This window comes from Physeter macrocephalus, chromosome 21 (genome assembly GCF_002837175.3).
Source record: "Physeter macrocephalus isolate SW-GA chromosome 21, ASM283717v5, whole genome shotgun sequence".
NCBI classification, from domain to species: Eukaryota; Metazoa; Chordata; class Mammalia; order Artiodactyla; family Physeteridae; genus Physeter; species Physeter macrocephalus.
In genome coordinates this window covers 106623958-106645808 of record NC_041234.1, presented here as the reverse complement: position 1 = coordinate 106645808, position 21851 = coordinate 106623958, and the positions used below count along the sequence as shown (strand labels likewise).

General features: G+C 41.5%; 1 protein-coding gene across 2 annotated transcripts in view; it reads right to left on the bottom strand.

Annotated features, from left to right (window-relative positions):
- The window catches only part of SLC9A6 (solute carrier family 9 member A6), a 53042-nt gene that overhangs the window by 10609 nt on the left and 20582 nt on the right, over nt 1-21851 (bottom strand). Inside the window, exons 7-15 of one of the 2 annotated variants that reach the window (XM_055081699.1) lie at nt 21085-21226; nt 19139-19244; nt 18754-18842; nt 16260-16373; nt 10549-10660; nt 9470-9623; nt 4912-5001; nt 3719-3749; nt 1364-1443 (exon numbers count right to left, since the gene is read on the bottom strand). In XM_055081699.1, coding sequence (XP_054937674.1) covers nt 1364-1443; nt 3719-3749; nt 4912-5001; nt 9470-9623; nt 10549-10660; nt 16260-16373; nt 18754-18842; nt 19139-19244; nt 21085-21226 — 918 coding nt within the window. The remainder of the gene's footprint in view (nt 1-1363; nt 1444-3718; nt 3750-4911; nt 5002-9469; nt 9624-10548; nt 10661-16259; nt 16374-18753; nt 18843-19138; nt 19245-21084; nt 21227-21851) is intronic. The other variant, XM_007100251.3, reaches the window with a different exon arrangement.

The window sequence follows — 21851 nt, the reverse complement described above, 5'->3', positions numbered from 1 at the left end:
GGGCCCGTGAGCCATGGCCGCTGAGCTTGCGCGTCCGGAGCCTGTGCTCCGCAACGGGAGAGGCCACAACAGTGAGAGGCCCGCGTACCACAAAAAAAAAAAAAAAAAAAAAAAAAAAGGTAAAACTAATCCATGTTGCAAGAAATCAGAACAGTGGCCGCCCTTTTGGCTGGGATAGGGTAGGCCTTCAGGGAAGGCATTACTGACTGCAGGGAACACAGGGAGCCTTCTGGGGTGCTTGAAATGTTCTACATATCTTTACATGGGTGGCAGGCACACAGGTGTATACATAAGTCAAAATTCTTTAAGCCGTACCCTTAAGATTTGTATACATTACTGTATTTAAGTTATATCTCAATTATAACAAATGAACAAACTGCACAAAGGAACTGAAATCTAGAATGATGAATGATTAATTCTACTAGGGCACTAGGTATTAAAATTACCAAGTCTTAGTCTAGTAGTACTGAGTCAAACAATTCTTGGTGGTCACTTCTATAAGAATATTAAAAAATATTATTCTATTCTTTCTCTACATTAGGATCATTTAATTATTTTGTATATTATGCAGAAAATATACAAAACATTTATGAAGCAAAAACTAAACAAATTTTGTTAAATCAGAGGGATGAAAAAATCCCAAGAGATATGGGAGTGGCTTATACCCAAAATGCTGATAATGGAGCCAAAAGTAATGACATAATCATTAAACAATTTTAAGGAGCCAGGATCTCTCTCCCTCTAATAGGAATCTTAATACCATAGATAAGCGAGCATTCATGTTTCCATATATTAATTTTGAGTCCTCGCAAAAAGTGAACGTAAAAATCTAGCAAACAGAATATAGTAAAGAGTAGCTTCTAATGATAATTGTCAAGCGCATTTTTCTTAAACATAGAAGGTTTTGATCAGAAAGTCAAAAGCAAGGGAAAAACATTTTACATGGTTGTCCCAAATTTGCTTTAATGGAACATAAACCAGGTTTTGATTCCCTTACTGATAAGTCTCAGCCAGAAAGAACTACATGGTCCCTTTTTCTAGTTCAACTTTCAAATAAGAAATTAATTTTAATAAATAGTGAGTGACAAAATGTTTTTTAAAAGGCATGATTTAAACAGGTTATTATATATAACCCGACCCAAAGTATAGCTATGAAGAAGACTGTTACGATAGGACAAGAAAGAAATCTGGTAAACAATGAGGCACTGGCATTCTGAATGGAGAGGAGAATCTCCCAGTCTGTGGAAAGGTCAGAGAAAAAAAGACATCGCTGACTACTGCGGTACCTAGCATCACTGAATTTCTCATTAAACTCTAGTTGTCCATGTCCATACTACCATTTTTTTTTCTCAGTTAAGGATACTTATGATCAAAGTTATACCATATCCGGAAAAGCCAGGCACTCTCTGCTTTGGTAGTTCTTCTTTCACTTTCAGGAATACCCTGCAAACAGATAATAAATCAATACATACACAAAGATAAAAACACATTCATTTAAGAGTCATTCCTTTGCAGAATCAGGAACATAGCCTACCACATACGAGATACTCTCCATAACATGAGAAATTTAATAGATTGTACACTGCGGCTTGGGAATAAAAAATTGAAGTGTTTTTCTGAACACTTCTATTACTCAGGCTGCTTACTGATTTATGAGTCTACTGGCATTAAAAAAAATCAGTGTGGGATAATACACCCCCTAAATCTGAAAGGCTTACACCCACGTGAACTGCACCTTAAGTAGAAAACATCCCATCAACACCCCGATCTTTGGGAGTTGTCATGGATCCAAGTTAACTGGCGTTTTCAAAGTTGCTACTCTGTTCTTAGAACACTAGCAAAATGTGAGTAAGTAGGGAAATTCCACGTTAAGACTGACTGGGTAGGAGGGGAAAGTAACACAGCAAGCAGGCCTCTTCAAAAACAGCTCCCCCAAAACATAAACTGGGTCCTTATGTGTAATATGATACGGTCGGTCAGCAGTGACGCTGTTAGGCCACCTGGTTCGTCTGGGCTCTGACATGAACTAGTTGGGCAACTAACTCCCTTTCCCTCTCTCCAGTGGAGTTTCTTCATGTATCCAATGTTACTCGAAGGCTCTTTCCAGCATGAATGTTCTATGTTTCCAGGACTTTCGAAGACTACGGAGTTTAGATTCTGGGTTTTGGTTCCTGTTCTTCCTGACCTTCGAAATAAACGAATCTTCCTCTCAACATGTATCAAAACATAGACAATATAAAAATGTTTGAGAACACTGTATGGGCTTACAAGAGCAGAGAATCACCCATATTTCCTTTCACATCAGGAGGCATTGGATTGTATGTCTCCGCTTTTTGAAGAGCGACGAATCTGTAAATCTCACACGATCCTCTCACCACAGGAGCACCTGTACACCCAACTCCCACACGCTCCGTAGTTACTAAAATCTTCCTCTGGGCTTCCCAGTGGACACTCGAAATACTGAGTAAACAATATACTGAGCCAAGGCATCCATACGGTTTTGAGGGCAAGGTAAAAATGGTATTTTTTTCCTGGATGTCACGGCTGCTACTCACCTACCTGGCTCTCTCCCTGTCACTCCATTTCCATTTGTCCTCTGTGGCGACAGAGGGGACATAGCAGGTGGAGACTTACGCAGATGGCGACCAAGCATTTGTCCGGGGACCTGTTTGGTAACTCTTCTCATTTGGCCGTGGGGGTGGAGGCACTGAGGAGCTATCACCCCTTGGAAAGTACCCCAGCAGCTCGCCATCATGGGAATTTATCCAGCCTTGCTGCACAAATAGTTCAAGCCCATGAAATTATACTTTAAGGTTCTGACCACAAAAGGGGCAAGTACTTACTATGTCACGTACACACTCAGCACTCAATAGCTAGCAAAATTAGCATTCAGGAAATGAATCTGATAAAAAATTTTTTAAAACTACACTCTGAAGACAAATAAACCAGGGCTTGTTTCAGACAAGAAAAAGAACTGTGTTTTTAAAGAGATGCTTTCCATCTTCAAAAACCTCATTTCTGCGATTCCCCATCTCATGTCTAGGGCAGAGGCACATAGTCAGTGGTGCTCAGAAAGCATTAACAAGTGGCGGGAAAATACCAGAAAAGGGTGGTCAGTCTAGGGAAGGCACTGAGTCACACTGCACTCAGTCTACCAGGTTCAGGTTCAGAGGAACAACTGAGAAAGTGACACATGGAAGTAAGCAAGGAAACATGGGCAAGGCTGAGGCCCGGGGTAAGAAAGCACATTCTCCTGAACAGGCAGGGAAGACTGGCTGAAGAGTCCAACGCTTCTGGGCAGTTCTCAAGGGCAGCTGCTGGTCATCCAATTTGAAAGTTACACAGGAAGAGCAGCTGGAGTGGGGCTTACATCAGAGACAAGCCTTCATGCGCAAACCAAAGTGGAAAAAGGCTCCTCGTGCCAGAGGCAGTCACTTGAAAACCCAGGAGCGCTTAAGGGACTGCTCTCGTCTGTGGCCAAAGCCCAGGTTGGCCCAAAGATAGGAGAGCTGTCACCCTTGATAACCACACGCTGCCTAAAATTCAGTTTTGTCTCTATTGAGCAGCGAGAAAAGCCAGGAATGATGTCAGTTAAAAGCTGATGCAAATAGGCCAGGATCTAAATAATAGTGACATGAAGTCTACAGTAGATTTGTTTTCTTTCCAAGCGACTGCACATTTGACAGAAACGCCAGAGACAACACAAATGCATATTTACCAAATGTTCTTGGTCTGAATCAACACCAACCCTAAAGGAGAAACACAAAAGGAAAATGAGATCTTGAAGTCAAAAGAAAAATTGTCTATTCACATATGGGCACTGTCAGGCAACTACTTTTCTCAACGCAGAAGCTATGGAATGGTTAATATTTTCGTGCTTCTCGATGGCTGGTGATGTAGACTTTTGGCTCCCACCACTCTCCTTAGCAGCAGCTTGGACCCTAAGGCAAGCAGGGTCTACTAATATTCTCTTCCTGCAATCCAATCCCACCTACCAGTTTCAGAAACAGAACTTTTTCTTCTCTAAGTCCACTATAGGCAGGAGTCAGGGAAAGCAGCATTGCCCCAGTGGTTGAATAAGAACTACAAGGTAGTTCCAAAAACAAGGCTGGCCCAGTGCAGTTCCAGGAGGGAGTTGCATGTTTTTGGACCTCTCGGCTCTCACGGCAACATCCTCTTATGATGACTGCAGAGAGGGTCCAATTACAGGGGTTTTCCCACAGGCCAATGGATAGACATTAGCCTTGGTTCTTCAGAATTCTTTTTTATCTGCTTTCCGTATCCCAGGGAACAGCTTCATTATGAAGAAGCTCTCTTTGACTCCTCTACCCCCTCAGCAGGAGCACTCACCAGCCCCACTCACTCTTCCTCTAAACTGTTTCTCAGGTCTTCTCTCCTTTCCAACTGCTCAAGCTCGGGCCTCATTCTGACTCATGGGGTCTGGAGCAACTGGCTGTAAGGTTGCCCAGCTGCCAGGCTCTCCCCTAGAGTTAGCCGTCTAAAGCAGAGAACTAACTCACCGGCTTGTTCCCTGGACAAAAGACTCTGAGAGTAGCTTGCAACCCAGAGGGTCAAGTCTAAAGTCCTCTGTGTGGCATGCAAGACTCTACAAACGAGCCTCCCCCGCCACTCCAGCCTAGCTTTCCCCTCATCCTCGCCCACATACCCGCTGTTAGCCAGACCCGACTGCTCCTCTCCCCAAATCCTGTCCTCTCCTGAGCCTCCACGCCTCCGCTCGTGGTGTTCCCTCTATCGGAAATGTACTGCCCCTTATTCTTTTTTTCTCCTCCTTTTTCAAGTTCCAAAGGAACCATTCTATGGCCCCTTCAGGCGGGATCATTTTTCCTCTGTGCTTTTACAGCACTTTCTAGAGTCCTTTATTATAATACTTAGCACAGTATAGTTATTTACCTGTCAGTCTCCCCAAAAAGACTGTGAGCTCCTTGAGGGTAAAGGCCATGTCCCAATTCATCTCCGTATCCCCAGAGTCTAGCACAGTACCTGACACACAATAGGTGCTCAAGTGTTTATCGATTAAGGTCACTACTACAGACAACACAGAAAAAATAGCAGTGTGAGAAGCTGTAGCAGGAGCAGCCCAGTAACACCGAGGTGGGGAGAATGATGCACGACCTTATCTGGAAGGCAAGTGAATCAGGGCCAAAGACGAAAACAGATGGCCACGACCAGATTCAGAATTCAAAGAAATGCTCATTTCTTCCTTGTTAAGATGGCCAGAAGCTGTTTAATATCTTCTTAGCCAGATTAAACTCTAATCACATTTGTGTATCTCAAGTGACATCTAGTGGTCTTGAAGACAGCACATTTGTGTTTTTTTAAAAATAAATTTTATTTATTTATTTATTTTTTGGCTGCGTTGGGTCTTTGTTGCTGTGTGTGGGCTTCATCTAGTTGGGGTGAGCGGGGGCTACTCTTTGTTGCGGTGCGTGGACTTCTCATTGTCGTGGCTTCTCTTGCTGCAGAGCACGGGCTCTAGGCGCGTAGGCTTCAGTACTTGTGGCATGTGGGCTCAGTAGTTGCGGCTTGCAGGCTCTAGAGCGCAGGCTCAGTAGTTGTAGCGCACGGGCTTAGTTGCTCGGCGGCATGTGGGATCTTCCCAGGCCAGGGCTCGAACCTGTGTCCCCTGCACTGGCAGGCAGATTCTTAACCACTGCGCCACCAGGAAAGCCCCCTGAAGACAGCACATTTGTAATTCTCAGATGGAACAGTACTGGAGGCCAAGTCAAGGTAATAAACATTTCTCAGGGCAGTTATTACCTGCCAGGCACTGTGGTAAGCACAGGGCATAGACATGAATTAGACACGGCCGTGCCCTCAAGGAGCTCACAGACTAGTGCGGGAGACAGACACAACTAGAGCGTAATCCCTAAGGGCTTTGCAATCCGGGAGAGCTGGGTTCCAATCTGACCTCATCTCCTTTCTAGCTGTTTGAACTCCGTCAAGTTATGCAGCCCTATGAACCGCAGTTCAATCACCCGGAAAATGGGGATGACAGACCCCACACAGAGTCGCTGCAAGGATTAAACAAGAAAATGTGTTTAAAGATTTTAAAACAGTGTCCCACACATCACTAACATTCTCTAAATGGTAGCTCTTATAACAATATCACTATTACAAGGCTGACTGAAACAAGTGCTGTAACAGAGGTACCCCATGTTAAGCAGATGGAAGAGTGGTGCTGATAGAAAAGAAGAGGGCAAAAGGAGGGGGCGTTTGAGCTGTGTCATCTCCTGGGAGTGAAAGAGAATTCCAGGCAGAGGCAACAGTGTGAGCAAAGGTTCGGAGATGGAGAAATGCAAAGTATGTGTGGTAAATGACAAGGAGCCAAAGGTGACTGTCACAGGCTATGCGGAAGGACCTACGAAGCCACTCGCAGTGAGTGGCTCTCGCTCACTGAGGAGCCGTTGTCCACGCAACAGGACAGATCATGTCACTTTCTTGCTTTCAAATCCTACAAGATTGCCAATTTGGATTTTAAAATCCAAACTCCTTACCGTGTCCTACAAGACCCGATAGCAGGGGTCCACAAACTACAGCCCACAGGCCAATTCGGCGCACCTCCCGCTTTTGTGAATAAAGTCTTGTGGGAACACAGCCACGGCAACTGATTCACATATTGTCTATGGGACTTTCACGCTGGAGTTGAGTAGCTGAGACAGAGACCATACAGCCTTCAAAGCCTAAAATATTACTCTCTGGCCCTTTACAGGACACGTTTGCCAACCCCTGCCCCTAAAGGATCTTGCCCACCTTGTTTCCTACCTACCCTCCAGTCACTGTAGTCCAGCTAGGTGGGCTTTGTGTCTTTTCATTCAATAGGCTACATTTGTGCCTACCTCAGGGCCTTTGCACATGCTCTCCCTGCTGCCTGGACTGCTCTTCCTCCTGCTCGCCATTTAACTGGCATCATCTTGTCGTTCAGGTAGACTGAGCTCAAATCTAACCTCAGAGAGACCTTTCTTGATCTCCACCTATAAAATACATCTACCCCCAGATACTATCATAGTACCTTGTTTGCCATCATAGCATTTAACATCACCTAAAATTGTCATCGTCACTTATTTACTTGCTAGCTTACTATCTGTCTTCTTCCACCACAGTATAGACTTTATGAGACCAGGGACCTTTTCTATCTTATTACTATCACTGCACCTCTCCAGACCAGGGTCTCTTAACCTTCGCATTACCGACATCTTGGCCCAGATCATTCTTTGTTGTGAGGGCTGCTCTGGGCACTGGAGGACGTTCAGCAGCATCCTTGGCCTCCCCTCTTAGATTGTGACAATCATAAATGTCTCCAGGCACTGCCAAATGTCCCTGGCAGGGGGGATCACCCCCAGTTGAGAACCACTAAGTTAGAGCACCATGGCACATAGTTGGTTCTCAATCAGTATTTATCGAATGAATGAATAAAAGGCTTTACAGACATTAGCTCACTGAATCCTTACAACAACCCTGGGAGGGAGGTTCTGTTACACACGTCACAAACAGGAACCTGAGGCTTAGAAAGGTTAAAGAACTTGCTCAAGATCACAGAATTACTAAACGAAGGGGCAAGAACTCAAAGTCAAGTCTGATCCTGCATGAATCTTAAACCTGGAGGACTTTTTAGTATCCTCACAGTTGTACTAGACAAATTTGGGGGGAGGTAAGAAAAACTTAAATTCCGGTCTCTGTTTGAAAAGAGGTCAACCCCCCCCACCCCGCAAACAACAACAACAGTAATAAGAGTTAACCTAAGACTGTAAGGTAATGGATACAACTGAATGCCAAACTATGCTACAGGACAGGCAAGATGGAGCCAAAAAGCTTGCAAAGCTGGTGAGGTAGATTCGACTTTATGTGACTAGGTAGGTTTTTGTGGGGTTTTTTTTTGGGGGGGCGGGTAAGCGTGGGTATTTGGTTTGGTTTATGTGGAAGGCAGTTAGGGAAGAGAACTGATTCTACTTAAACACTGCGACTCCACTTAAGACTGTTATTTTTCCTAAATTATCTTACATTTAATTTTGTTGTTCTTAGTAGAATAAGGAAGAGTCTTCATTTACAAGCTCTTGAAGAAAAAAAGGAGTTTAATCCTTCGAAAATGGACCACCCTCATTTCTTGATGCAGCATTCTAGGAGAAATTAAGTGAGACTGGAGGCTCCTCTGTCCACCATTTAATGATATGTATGACCTTGAATAACTTAGAAACTTGCTAAGCCTCTATTTCCTCACTTGTAACTCGAGTGATTGTCATTAGATAAATACATAAAATGTACCTAGCACAATGCCTAGCACATAGTAGGTGCTCAACAAATGCCAGGTCCTCCCTGAAGTAATAACCAGGGTTATAAGAACATTATTTTGGTGTATTTTCAATTATCTACACTAACAGCACAGGGATTGTAAGAAAGGGATTTGAACAGTAAGGGGTGAGAAAGGCAGTAACAATGTTCAAAGTCTGATTGAGCACCGGTTGCTATTTAGAGTGTTAAGAGAAAGGCATAAGAGAATGAAAAAAAATGGAGAGCAGATTCTATAAGATGTGAAATACTGTTTTCTCTAATGAACCTTACACATGCTGGGAGCTCAGTAGCTCTTAAGGTCTATGAAGTTACAGCCAAACACAGAAGTAAAATCTACAAAGGCTTTAGCAACATACACCGCTATACCCATGGAAACAAAGGCAGAACTCTTGAGATACAAGGGAGCTTTCCAATTGAATCCATTAACTAGTGTGCATTCAAGACTAAGACGTCACAACCTTGGCCTTGGACTGTCAGGTCAGAAACCATGCTGATCATGAAGATGAGAAAGAATAACAATATGCAGTTGTGATTGGGACTGGGATAAACCAGACTGCCTCATATGCTGCAAATATAAGAAAATTTTTGATCCGGTCTAGTAATACGGATCATAAACCTTAAATAGAGGCATATCCCTTGACCAAGGAATTCCACTTTTTAGGAATGCATCCTAAGGAAACAGATAAGTGCACAATGGTGTATGCATTTACAAACGTTCACACTCAGTAAGAGCAAAATCCTCAATTGTTAGCCATAACAGCAAAATCCTAGAAACGATACAAAAGTCTAATGGTAGGGATTTGGTTAATAAATTATAATATATGCAGCCACTAAAATAATGATATTTACTAACATAAATGTCTATGCTATATTACATTTAAAAATCAGTTTACAAGAGTACCTGAAGTGTTGCCCCTTTTTGTTAAAAAAATACGTAAAGCACGGCAAGAGGTCTGGCAAGACATCCCTCAAAAGTGTTAACAACAGATTTCATTCTTCTTTTGCATATTTTCCATTTTTTTCCTGTACTACATGTTATATACTTTTTAAAAGGAAGAAATGAAATATTAAGGGCCTGTCAAAGCTCAAAATTGTCTCATGATTAAAAGAAAACAACCCATATTATATTTTAATATTAAAATGAGGGCCCCTCAGTACTTACCTTATATGCAAGCATGACAGCATGGCGGTGGTACCACCACCAAACACCCACACAGTAAAAAACACAATCAGAAGTGTGGTGCTGAACATCATTTGGCGGGCATAAGTGGCAGTATCTCGAATGGCCAAGGCAAATGCCATCGCGCCACGAAGGCCTACAAGGGAACAGAAGAGGGACAATGTGAGCTTCATAAATGCAGAGAAATAGGGCACGTTCTGAGACCTTAGACGAGCACGAACAAATATGTAATATATTTTAACATACAAAAGTGTATACAAACAAATACAAAAAGAATTGGTAGATGATACAAGCATTGATCGTTTTACAATTTTTTGAAATCTGTTTTAAAATTTACTTACACTAAAGTTCACTCTTTTGGGTGTACAGCTCCACGAATTTTGACAAATGTATAGAGGTGTGTGACCACTACTACACGTGAGACCCAGAGCGGTTTCATCGCCCCTCTCCCAAATTCGTTTGTGCTACCCTCTTTTTAGTCTCACCTCTCGTCACCCTACCAAACCCTAGCAACCACTGATCTGCTCTGCATCGCCGGGCTTTTGTCTTTTTGAGAATGTCGCGTAAATGGAACATACGGTATGTAACCATTTGAGCCTGGCTTCTTTCACTCAGCATAATGCCTCTGACGTCCATGCATGTTGTTGTGTGTATCACTAGTTCGTTGTTTTTAGTGCTGAGGAGCATTCCATGGCATGCATGTACCACAGTTTGCTTATTCCCTCACTCACTGGAAGACAGACAGTTGGGCTGTTTCCAGGTTTTGGCAATTACAAATTGCCATAAACATTCACATACAGGTTTTTGTCTGAAAATGCGTCATCTTTACCTCCTCCACTACACGTGACATAGTTCTGAACAGGGAATTTGGAACCAGAACATGAAAAAATCCCCATAGAAGGGAACGGCACGCTTTTAAAAAGAATTTTCTACTGGAGGTTGCAACTTTAATATTTAAGGGAGTCTCACATTACCAGCATATCATTTCCGTCTAAAATCAAGCTGGTGTACACATTGGGAGTTGTCTCTTGGACTAAGCAAGAGAGGGAATTATAACTTACCAGCAAACATCATCATGTGTTGAAAATTTGATCCAATCTTACTTCTTCTACCCAAATTAAGTAAGAGGGACAAGGGATAAATATTGGCAGCTCTTCCCAAGAAAATAGCAATCTAAAATTATTAATAGGTTAAGGATAATTCTTTTTATTATTAACACTCTTTACAGTATACCTTCAAGACGGTGAAACACTATCTTAGGGAGCTCAGGTTCTAACACACAGTCTTTATTTTTTTAATTAAAAAATTTTTTTAACATCTTTACAGGAGTATAATTGCTTTACACTGGTGTGTTAGTTTCTGCTGTATAACCAAGTGAATCAGCTATACATATACATATGTCCCCATATCTCTTCCCTCTTGCGTCTCCCTCCCTCCCACGCTCCCTATCCCACCCCTCTAGGTGGGCACAAAGCACCAAGCTTTTATCCCCCGTGCTATGCGGCTGCTTCCCACTAGCTATCTCTTTGACATTTGGTCGTGTATATATGTCCATGCCACCCTCTCACTTCGTCCCAGCTTACCCTCCCCCCTCCCTGTAACAGTCTTTAGGTGCCACTGTCTGACGCAGCACCGTCCAATGGAACTTTCTGCCAAGATAGTACTATATCTGCACTGTCCAACATGGTGAGTGCCTGAAGTGTGGCTAGTGTGACTGAAATTTTCATTTAATTTCATTTTAATTAACTTAAATTTAAATAATTACATGTGGTTAGTTGTTACCAAATTGGACAGTGCAGGTCTAAGATACAGGACATTCATTAGATGAATAGGAACATGTTTAAAAACAGAGCTTCTTTGGCATAACCTTAAGATTACTAATATAACAGTCTAGTTCATCTTAACTGACAGTTGGTAGGGGGAAGAGTAATACTGGCTAAACTTGCCCTTGCTTCCTCAGAACAAAGGGCAGCTCAGACACCTCATACCACTGAAACTCCCACTAACCTTGATGTACTCCTCTGAGTTTACACTTTCACCCTGCTTCAAAGGGAAGGCTGAATTGGAATTAAGAATGGTTTTCACTAGAAACCAATTTTAGTGTCTTTTTCTCCAGTTTGCTCTCTATAGAGACTCTTGCTTTAAAATACAATTTTGGTTTCAGGGGTTACAATACAGTCTCCACCTCATTTTCTGAAAGGAATATAAAGGAAAATCTAAGATTAAAAACAAAAGAAGGTGGGACAAAAAAAAGAAGGTGGGGGGAAAACAGTGCTGACCTAAGTAACTTTGGAAATGGGTGGGGTTTGTAGGACTAAAGGCAAAAGGAACTGCACATAAGCATTACATGCTCATTGATAAAGTTGCTTCCCATGGGAGCACTGGGTAACAATCCTGATATTACGATGCATGCTGGAATGGAACAGTTAAGTAATGGATGGTAGAAGGTGGGAGCCAGGTTTCCCACTATTGGAATGGGGATTCACAGAGCAGCAGGGGAGGAGGCTAGAATGACCCATATGGTAACGGATTAGAGTTGGAGACATTGGTATCTAGCTTAATAGAAATACAGATGGCTACCTATGTAAATATTTATAGATACACATATATTCAGGAGCTAACATATACATATATATTCCTCCTCTGTCAGCTGGAAGGGCTTAGAAGCCAGGACACCCAGTAGCACTGAGCATACCTAGAGCCCAGATCTTGGTTTCTAATACCATTCCCCAATAAAAGGAACCAGGGCTCCTTGGAGAGATGGCTGATTCTAGGGCTGGGGCAGAAAATATATAAGATGAGCCTGAAGCACCTTATAGTTCCAGAAAGTGAGGAAGCACTCACAAAAATTTAAACAAAAACAAAACAAAAAAACACAAGGGACACAGGAGCCCACTGAAACAGCTCCTAGTGGCCAAAGCTGGAACAGGTCAAGCAACACAATTTTAAAAGAAGTACTGTATTATAACCTGAAGTATAAAATAAATATCAATGAGTTCATACTGATATAAATAAGTGATAGCTTAAAACAATAAATGGGGGAGAAGAGAAAAATCTCCTGTGGAAAGAATTTCAAATAATTTTCTAGATACTCTGTCTTCGAGGCGGTGGAAATGAACTCCCCAGTCCCTAAGTGTGGCTCCCTGTAGTGACTCCCTTCTAAGCAGTACAACATAGAAAGGGGGGAAATTGAGGAACTTTACAGTGGAGCAACCTGACAAACACTATCTAGGCCAAGTGATTAAGACCCAACGCAGCCAAAAATTAAAAAACAAACAAACAAACAAAAACGAACAAGAAGTAGTGAGGCATAAACTTAGCGGGGGTTTTCCGGGCACATTCCAGGCTAACTTACAACCTAGGAACACGACTTCCAGGAAGGCTCTGCTGCCCTAGTAACCAGACTTGGGAATGGAGAAACGCTGCAGCCTTTTGGCCGTTTCCCGCAACAGCAGCTTTAAACACAGTGCTAATGGTCACTTAATATTCACAATAACTGTAGACCCATAAATGACACCTCCCCTCAAAAAAAATTGGGGGGTCGAAAATCGACCAAATATTTCCAAAGAAGGCAACCTTTCAAGAAGACAATTTCAAGAGGCATATTTTACTCACATTTTTTTCTTTTTTTTAACAATAAAGGGCATGGAAAATGCTCAATATCATGAATTAAGAAAGACATGCAAATCCAACATTATTAACATGCTGATAGGTATGTGCCCTTGCCATGATGTGATGAGAATGGCACTTTACTTCTGTGGTCTTCCTCCCAAAGAACGCACAAGTCCGCTCTAAACACGGGAAAAACATCAGGCAAATTCCAGTCGTGGGACATCCTGCAAAATACCTGACCAGTACCCCCTCAAAATTGTCAAAGGTCATCAAAAACAAGGAATGTCTGAGAAACTGTCACAGTCAACTGGAACCTCCAGAGGCATGATGACTCGACAAAATGTGACAGCCTGGATGGGACTTTGGATGAGAACAAGGACATCAGGGAAAAACTCTGGGGATCTGAATAAAGTATGAACTTCAGTTAATAATAATGTATCAATATTGGTTTATTAATTGTGACAAGCATGCCATGCTAACGTAAGATGTTAACAATAGGGGAAACTGGGTGTGGGGTATATGAGAACTTTCTGTATTCACAACTTTTCTGTAAATCTAAAACTAGTTTAGAATCCAAAGGTTATTAAAAGTAGTGATTCCCTGAAAAAAAAAACAATAAACAAGAAAATAAAACAGTAACAACAAAACATGTGGGTCAATGTGGCAGTGACAGCTAGTTATATCCCCAATATCTATTTTTTCTTCCCTCAATAGTAGTAGATACTCCTCCCTGTCACCTCCAATTTTCATCTGAGTATATAGACACCCAGCCTCCTCTGCTGGGAGGTGTAGCCCATGGGTGTTAGGTGGAAGTGATGTGTGCATAATCTGGTGGGGGTGAGCTACCTGGGACCCTAAGAACAAGGGCAACTCCCTAAGGATGCTCGTAAGGCTGCTTGGGTCCCTGCTGACTTTGTGGAGCAGAGCTTGCCACATCAGTCCGGACTTTCCCATGAAAAAGAAACACACTTCTATCCTCTTTGAATGAACCTTGGTTAACTTGGGTCATTGCCACATGAAACCGAACCTATATCCTAACAAACACAGCCAGCAAGAGAACAACTCTCTCCTGGTAAGAGTCAATTTCCATGGTAGGATTCTGTATTGAGGAACTTCAATTCCTAACAGACTCAGAAACCTACAGAGAATATTTAGCCTTGTTTCTGGATAAGTATACTGGATCAAGCCACTTGACTGCTCAAAAAATTTCTCATAGACTAGCAGGATATGAAGTTACTGATCTCATGGGAGTCTTCCAGCTAAGGTTCTTCTCTTATGAATAAGGCTTTATCTTTCTTTGCCTGAAGTTAATTCTCAGAAGACTAAGACTGCAGAATGGCATTTCAGTAATACTTCACTTTCTAACACAGATCCTACTTAGAGCTTTAATTAAAGAAATATTTCTGCCAATCTCTTTTGGCAGAATCTTCATTCTGAGGTCGTTTTTTTAAAACAGTACTTCTTTTGAAAATCACTAATTCAAACATCCCTCTCTCTGACCACAATGTTTCATGTTCATCTATCCCGGATAATTCTTCCAGCTCACTGGGACCTCCAGTCCAAAGATCCTGCTACTTTTCCATCAGTCAGTCCTCTCCCTTCTTCATTTCCTTTTTTAGTCACATCTTAATAAAACTCATTCCAATACCCTGCATTCACTTACCCCTCTGTTTTCATCGCACCGACTTGACAAAACTCCAAACTCAGACAGACTCAGCTATCTATTTTCTCCATGCTTACAGCTAAATTCTCCTGGACAAAGTCATATAATGGGGCAGATTGATTCTACTGTTAATACTTATTTCTCAAACTCAAATGGGTCCCTAACACTGCTCAGCGATTCTACTGCATGCCTTTGGTCAACTCACTTTCCCACTCTTGCAACCACTATTTCCAAACCTTCTCCTCAAAACTCCTATCACTTATGGGAGCCAGCCTCCTAGAGGGTTCCCTAGTATTCACACCCTTGTGTAGCCGCTGCTAACACTGTACCAGGTTTTGTCTGTGTGACCAATAGAAAATTGCAGAAGGGGTGATGGTACATCACCTCCAAGATTAGGTCATAAAAGGCACTTTGGCCTCCATCTTGGTGCTCTCTGGGCTCACCCCCTCTGGGGAAAGCTATGTTGTGCGCTGCCCCATGGAGAGGTCCGTGCGGAGAAGAACTGAAGCCTCCAGCTAACAGCCGTGTCATTGAGGTTGGGGTGGCTCCTCCATCCCCAGTCAAGTCTCGAGAGAGTGAAGCCCCAGCCCAGAGCATGACTACAACCTCAGGAGGGTTGTGAGCAGCCAGTGAGGCTGCTCCTGGATTCCTGACTCTCAGAAACCATGTGAAATAATACATGTTTGTTGTTTTAAGCTGCTAAATTTTAGGGTAATTTGTTATATAATAGATAACTGATAGGCCACCTGCTCCTATCTCACTTTCAGCAGATGATCTCACCTCCTACTTTACAGATAAAAATAGAAGTCATCAGACAGGAACGCCATCTTGCAAATGTACCCTCATCTCTACATACCCTACGCTTTCCTGGAACAATGGCGGAGCTGTGCCCCCTCCCACTGAAGGCCCGTCCCTCCCCACGCGCTTTGGATTCCATCTCCTCCTGCCTTCTCATGAGGCTGGCACTATTGATTGTTGTCTTTCATGTAATCAGCTTCTCCTTTTTAGCTGGGCTTTAAAAACGAGAGAGAGAGAGAGAGAGAGAGAGAGAGAGAGAGAGAGAGAGAGAGAGAGAGAGAGGGAGGGCGGGAGGGAGAGAGATGGGGGGAGGGAGGGAGGGAAGAGGGGAGGGAGGGGTGAGCCTCCTTCCATCTTTCATCATCTTTCAACTACTGCCCTGTGGCACAGACTGCAAACTGCTCCCCACCATCCAATCTCTCTTTCTTCCCTTCAGTAATAGAGGACAAACAGTTTTATCTTTTGGGGTTGGCAGAATGGCAGGAGACTTTTTTTCTCTCATTTCAATCTGTTAGTATTATTTGTGCGATAAACAAAAATGGAAATAGAATAGATAAAAAAGTTGAAATCCTTATTTGCTTTATTCAGAGGAAAATTTTATATATTTAAGTGTATTCTTATCAATCACCCCTCCAGAAAACCCATGCAAATCTCAATTTAAAAAGACCTTTCCAAAATGGAACACATAATAAAGGATACAAATGCTCCTACTACAAATGTTGGGTTAAAGACATGATTCTGGAATGTGAACAGTGTCAGTCCCATGTAGGAGAAGATGAAATTCTCTGCCAAGAAATTGAGAAGCTCAAACAACTGAAACGAAATTTTAAAAGGTTAGTCCAGTAAATAAAGTTACATAATTTGAAAACAAGAGTATTACTAAGATATTGAAACAGATACTTTAAATATGTAACGTTCATATATATCCCCCAAAACTCATGGTTCAGAGGGGAGCAAATGTAGAGATGACATTTTTCTGGTCCCACAGAAAAAGCCAGAAATGTTACCCCTTCACTTCCCCAATCAGCTTCCCTTCTTCAATCCCCATATTCAGTCATTCTTATCCTCATCCTGCAAATCCTGCCAATTTTTCTTTTGCAATGTTCTTTGCTGTCTCTGCCACTGCCTTAGTCTAACTTTCATCACTTCCCACCCATAATGCTGTGAAAGGGCCCTAACTGGTAACCCTGCAATCCCTAAAAATATGGCAGTTCCAAGACACGTCCCTCTTTACGGGCTGTAAGATCCAGTTCAAATCCTTTTATCCTGGCACAGAATGTTTCATGACGACTCTCACAACACCACCTTGCCATGTGATTTCACTTTTTACATGGGTCTCAGCCCTCACTGAGGGAGTAAGCGCTTACACATTATAGTCTGGTGCTCTGTACCCTCCCCTGCTGCCTGCCCACCTCCACCTGTTCACATCACTGTGATGAAAAGGCCACAACTAGAAGCATGAAAATTACGAAAGAAGAAATCCCATTGGTAAAGGCAAATATACAATAAAGGTAATAAATCAACCATATATAAAGCTAGTAGGAAGGTTAAAAGACAAAAGTAGTAAAATAATCTATATCTGCGATAAGTAGTGAAGGGATACACAAAACAAAAGGATGTAAAATATGATGTCAAAAATAGTAAACGTCGGGCTTCCCTGTTGGTGCAGTGGTTGAGAGTCTGCCTGCCGATGCAGGGGACACGGGTTCGTGCCCCGGTTCGGGAAGATCCCACATGCCGTGGGGCGGCTGGGCCCGTGAGCCATGGCCGCTGAGCCTGCGCGTCCGGAGCCTGTGCTCCGCAACGGGAGAGGCCACAACAGTGAGAGGCCCGTGTACAGCAAAAAAAAAAAAAAAAAAAAAAAAAAAAAGTAAACATGGTGGAGGTAAAATGCATTTGAACTTAAGAGCTCAGCAAATATATGCACCCCACTGTTCACTGCAGCATTATTTACGATAGCCAAGATACAGAAGCAACCTAACTGCCTATCAATAGATGAATGGATAAAGATGATGTGGGGTGTGTGTGTGTGTGTGTGTGTGTGTGTCTGTGTGTGTGCGTGCGTGTGTACCCAATGGAATATCACTCAACCATGAAAAGGAATGAATTCTTCCCATTTGCAATGACACAGATGGACCTAGAGGGTATTATGCTAAGTATAATAAGTCAGAGAAAGACAAATACTATATGATTTCACTTATATGTGGAATCTAAAAACCAAGAAAAAGAAGAAATATAACAAAACAGAAAAAGAGTTACAGATACAGAGAACAAACAGGTGGTGGCCAGAGGAGATGGGGGTGGGGGGTGGAAAGAAATAGGTGATGGAGATTAAGAGGTACAAATTTCAAGTTGCAAAATAAATGAGTCACGGGGATGAAATGTACAGTGTGGGGAATACAGTCAATAACTATGTAATATCTTTGTACAGTAACAGATGGTAATTAGACTTATGGTGATCATTTTGAAATGTATAGAAAAACCAAATTGCTATGTTGTATAACAGGAACTAACATAGTGTTGTAGGTCAATTATACTTCAGAACAAACAAACTCAGAGAAAAGAAATCAGATTTGTGGTTACCAAAGGCAAGTTGTGGGGAGAGGGGGAATTGGATGAAGGTGGTCAAAAGGTATAAGCTTTCAGTTATAAGATAAATAAGTACTAGGGATGTAATGTACAACATGATAAATAGAATCAACACTGCTGTATGTTATATATGAAAATTGTTAAGACAGTAAATCCTAAGAGTTCTCATCACAAGAAAAAATTTTTTTCTATTTCTTTAATTTTGTATCTATATGAGATGATGTGGTCATCATTTCATGATGTACAGAAGTCAAATCCTTATGCTGCACACCTTAAACTTAGACAGTGCTGTATGCCGATTAGATCTCAATTAAACTGGAAGGATAAAACGCCATTAGGCAAGGGAAACAAGGAAAGGAAGCTAATTGACTGACCACTGGAGCCACAATAATAACAGCCCCTGGCTATTCTGCTGACCTATCTATACCCTAAAAGCTGTCACCCTTCAATCTGACAATCCCATCTCTCTCTGAAGTCAACAGAAGAGGAGTTGAAATGAACAGACGTCACTCTGAACAGAACAAAGATTATTTTTCAGTAAAGAAAAAATATGTTTTCCTGCAAGGAGGAAAAGTTTATTCACAAACTATAAAGTTTCTCTTACCTGTTTAGTTCTATGCTGAGACTCCGTGGACAAATTATTGTATGTATAATGGGCCTGTGTGATGCCACAAAACAACACTGCAACCACACCTATAAATACAACAAGTTCCAAGTTCACATAAAAGGAGAGTTCCCAACTTTTATACGGAGGCTCTTATTTTATAGAAGTAAATTAGATGCTTAGTGTTAAAATTTTCAGTTGCGACTTACTTTGTTGAGAGGAACTGCTTCCATTGAAAATCTTTTACATTCTAAAGTGACAGCATAAATCCCAACCCTAACAAATGTGTTCAAACACTAGAGGAGTTGGTCCACACACAGAAAAAAAATCACTGGCTAAGTCCCTCCTTGTAAGGGTTTACAATTAAAAGGAAAAAGTAACCTACCTGTGAAACCCCATGCTTCAGCCAAGAGGAAGGTACTCCAGGACATCAAGAAGAACAGGCCTGTCTCCAACAACTGGAACTCTCGTAATTTGGTGAACTTTGTCACGTAAGACTGTCAAGGTTGATAACAAGATCTCATAATACAGAAGTGTGACTAGAAAAAATAGTAGTCGAAGCAAGGCAAGCATAAAAGCAAAAGAAGGGTTCTCCAGTCTCTTAACACAAAAGTCACAGAATAAGGAGGTACCAAAGCAAAGAAACTCTGAATACAAGCATTGTACTAAGGAGTCAGCAGCCTTCCCTTCCATGAGAAAGTCCTACAGCTTAGTCCATCCAATTGTTTTACGGGTATCACATGCCTTGCTAGAAACCACACAGTAAAGAATAGACGTGACAGTAAAGGACAGGAATGACAGATCAGATACGCAACATGCCAACTCTATTAATTTTTGACCCAAAGCAAGACAGCTTCCATAATAATAGCAATTTACATCTATTAAAAAATATGTCATTTCCATGAGATTTCATGTTTATTTAATCCTCTAACACCTCTGTGATGTGGAGTATTCCATGATGAAGAAACTGAGGCACGTCCCTCACTCATACTAGTCTAACAACTATATGTTACTTGCCAGTGGAAGGACCCAGGTTAAGCTGTGGCGAAGCTCAGGCTGGAGTCTACACTCACTTCAACAAGTGTGTACTACAACACAAAGATTAAGTTCCTCAAGGAACTTATGCTAGGGAAGAAATCCTGGTCCTTCTTCAGAACTCTTTTCACTGTCCTTTTATGCCTCAGTTCATCTGTAAAAAGCCCGAAGACAAGTTTCTTCCACCACAAAGCTGAAGTATAGAAAATGAATATATTCTCAGAAAAAGTACTTGTTTTATGTGAAAGTACCTTAGAAGTTTTAGAGCTGGAAGCTCTTTAGAGATCAAGCCCCACTCATCTTCCCTGCTGTCCCAGCCCTCTACCCTCCTACACTGAGGTCCCATGAGGTGAAGTGTCAATGCTTCTATATCAGAAGCTCCAAAAGGCAGAGGCCACGTCTGTCTTGTTTATCTTTGATACACAGGGCATAGCATGTGGCATGTAGCAGGCAATCAAGAATTGTTTTTGAAGAATGAAACACTGATATAAAAAGGAAAACTGAAGTTCCAGAATTTTAGGGATATTTGCACTTAAAGAATCCAATAACAGAAAATTTAGATCCATTTATTAAACTATCATTTTCTATTATATTTTAACTTATGAAAGTAAAACTACAATGAGTAAGAAAAAAAGAGGGTTTTTTTGAATGAATACAAGAATGACTTGCTCAATATTTCGAACAGCAAATTAGTGGCAGTGCATAGGACTCGAGAGCAGAAGGTTAAAATCGGTGACAGCTAAGATGAACTCCCAGCTATCCTAACCTGGGAACCTTATTTTGTTCAACTGGCATCGAGGTCATACATTCCTATTTGTCCTATTAAACGAAGAGCAAAAGACTGCCGGGATGAACAGCCGTACAGAACAAGCAGAGGCTCTTTGGAATATATCTACGTTTTTATCAATTTAGTCTAGAACCTTAAAGTTCACCCCCATATAAAGCAGAAACTAACGCACCATTGTAAAGCAATTATACTCCAATAAAGATGATAATAAATAAATAAATAAAGTGGATGGATCTTAAAAAAAAAAAAGTTCACCCCCAAAGGGTCACTGTGTCCAATTAGAACTCTGTAGTGAGTGTTTGAGGGCATGAAGTCCTACACAAAACAATGAAATTCTTTTACTTATTTATTGGTAAAGATGATTGCCTAATGTTTTCAAACCAAGTACTTGTTTATAAGCTTCATAATTATAACACGATGTCAATTATGGAACTAGTGGAGACCATGGAACACAGTATTCAATGACTCTGTGAGGTTAACAAGAAAAGATAAATAGAATCAAAGGATATTAAAGCTGTCACCACTCCAGTAGCAGCACCCATTGCGAAAGAGCCACTGAAGATTCCAAGGAAAATCCCGATAGACTTGAACATGGCTGTGACATCAAAGGTGTGGCTGTTGTCTCCGGCTGGCTGGTATGCTACTATTGAGCTACAAAAGAGAGGTGGTTCTTACTTCTAGAGGCAACTTTTACTTTTAAGAAACATTATCTATAAAAGAGTAAAATAAATTTTAAAAAAATTACCTAGTGTAGAGCTTGAAGATGAAATCAGAGGGCGTAAAAACCAAAAACTTTGGATTTGAATTGCCAAAATAAGATTGGACCAAGCCTTTTCCTCCAGCCTCAAGATACAGTGCAGTACTATTCTTTTGTGACTCTGTTTATGACTTACTGGTACTGAGTGCCTGAAAGCCCTAATGTACTAATGTGAACAAACTAATGAAAAATTCCCCGTATTTCCAACAGAGGCATAAGAATATAAAGAATATTGTTCAATACTCAACCCGGTCACATTTTGTTTTTCCTGTGGGAAAAAAAAAAGATGACTAAAGTACCCTTTCAACTTTTAGAATACCAGAATGGGCCCAATGCCTCCTATCTATTCATTCACTGAAGTGGACTTTTATAGATAAAAGGGCTTGAAAGGCCTGCCAAGGAATTAGAATCCACTTGACAGTACTTTTAGCATACCCAGCTGGATCCTCCACCTCAAACTTCTGAAAGAAAGTCACTCTGTAAGAGGCCAAGACAAGCAATTAGAAGGGACACTCTCCA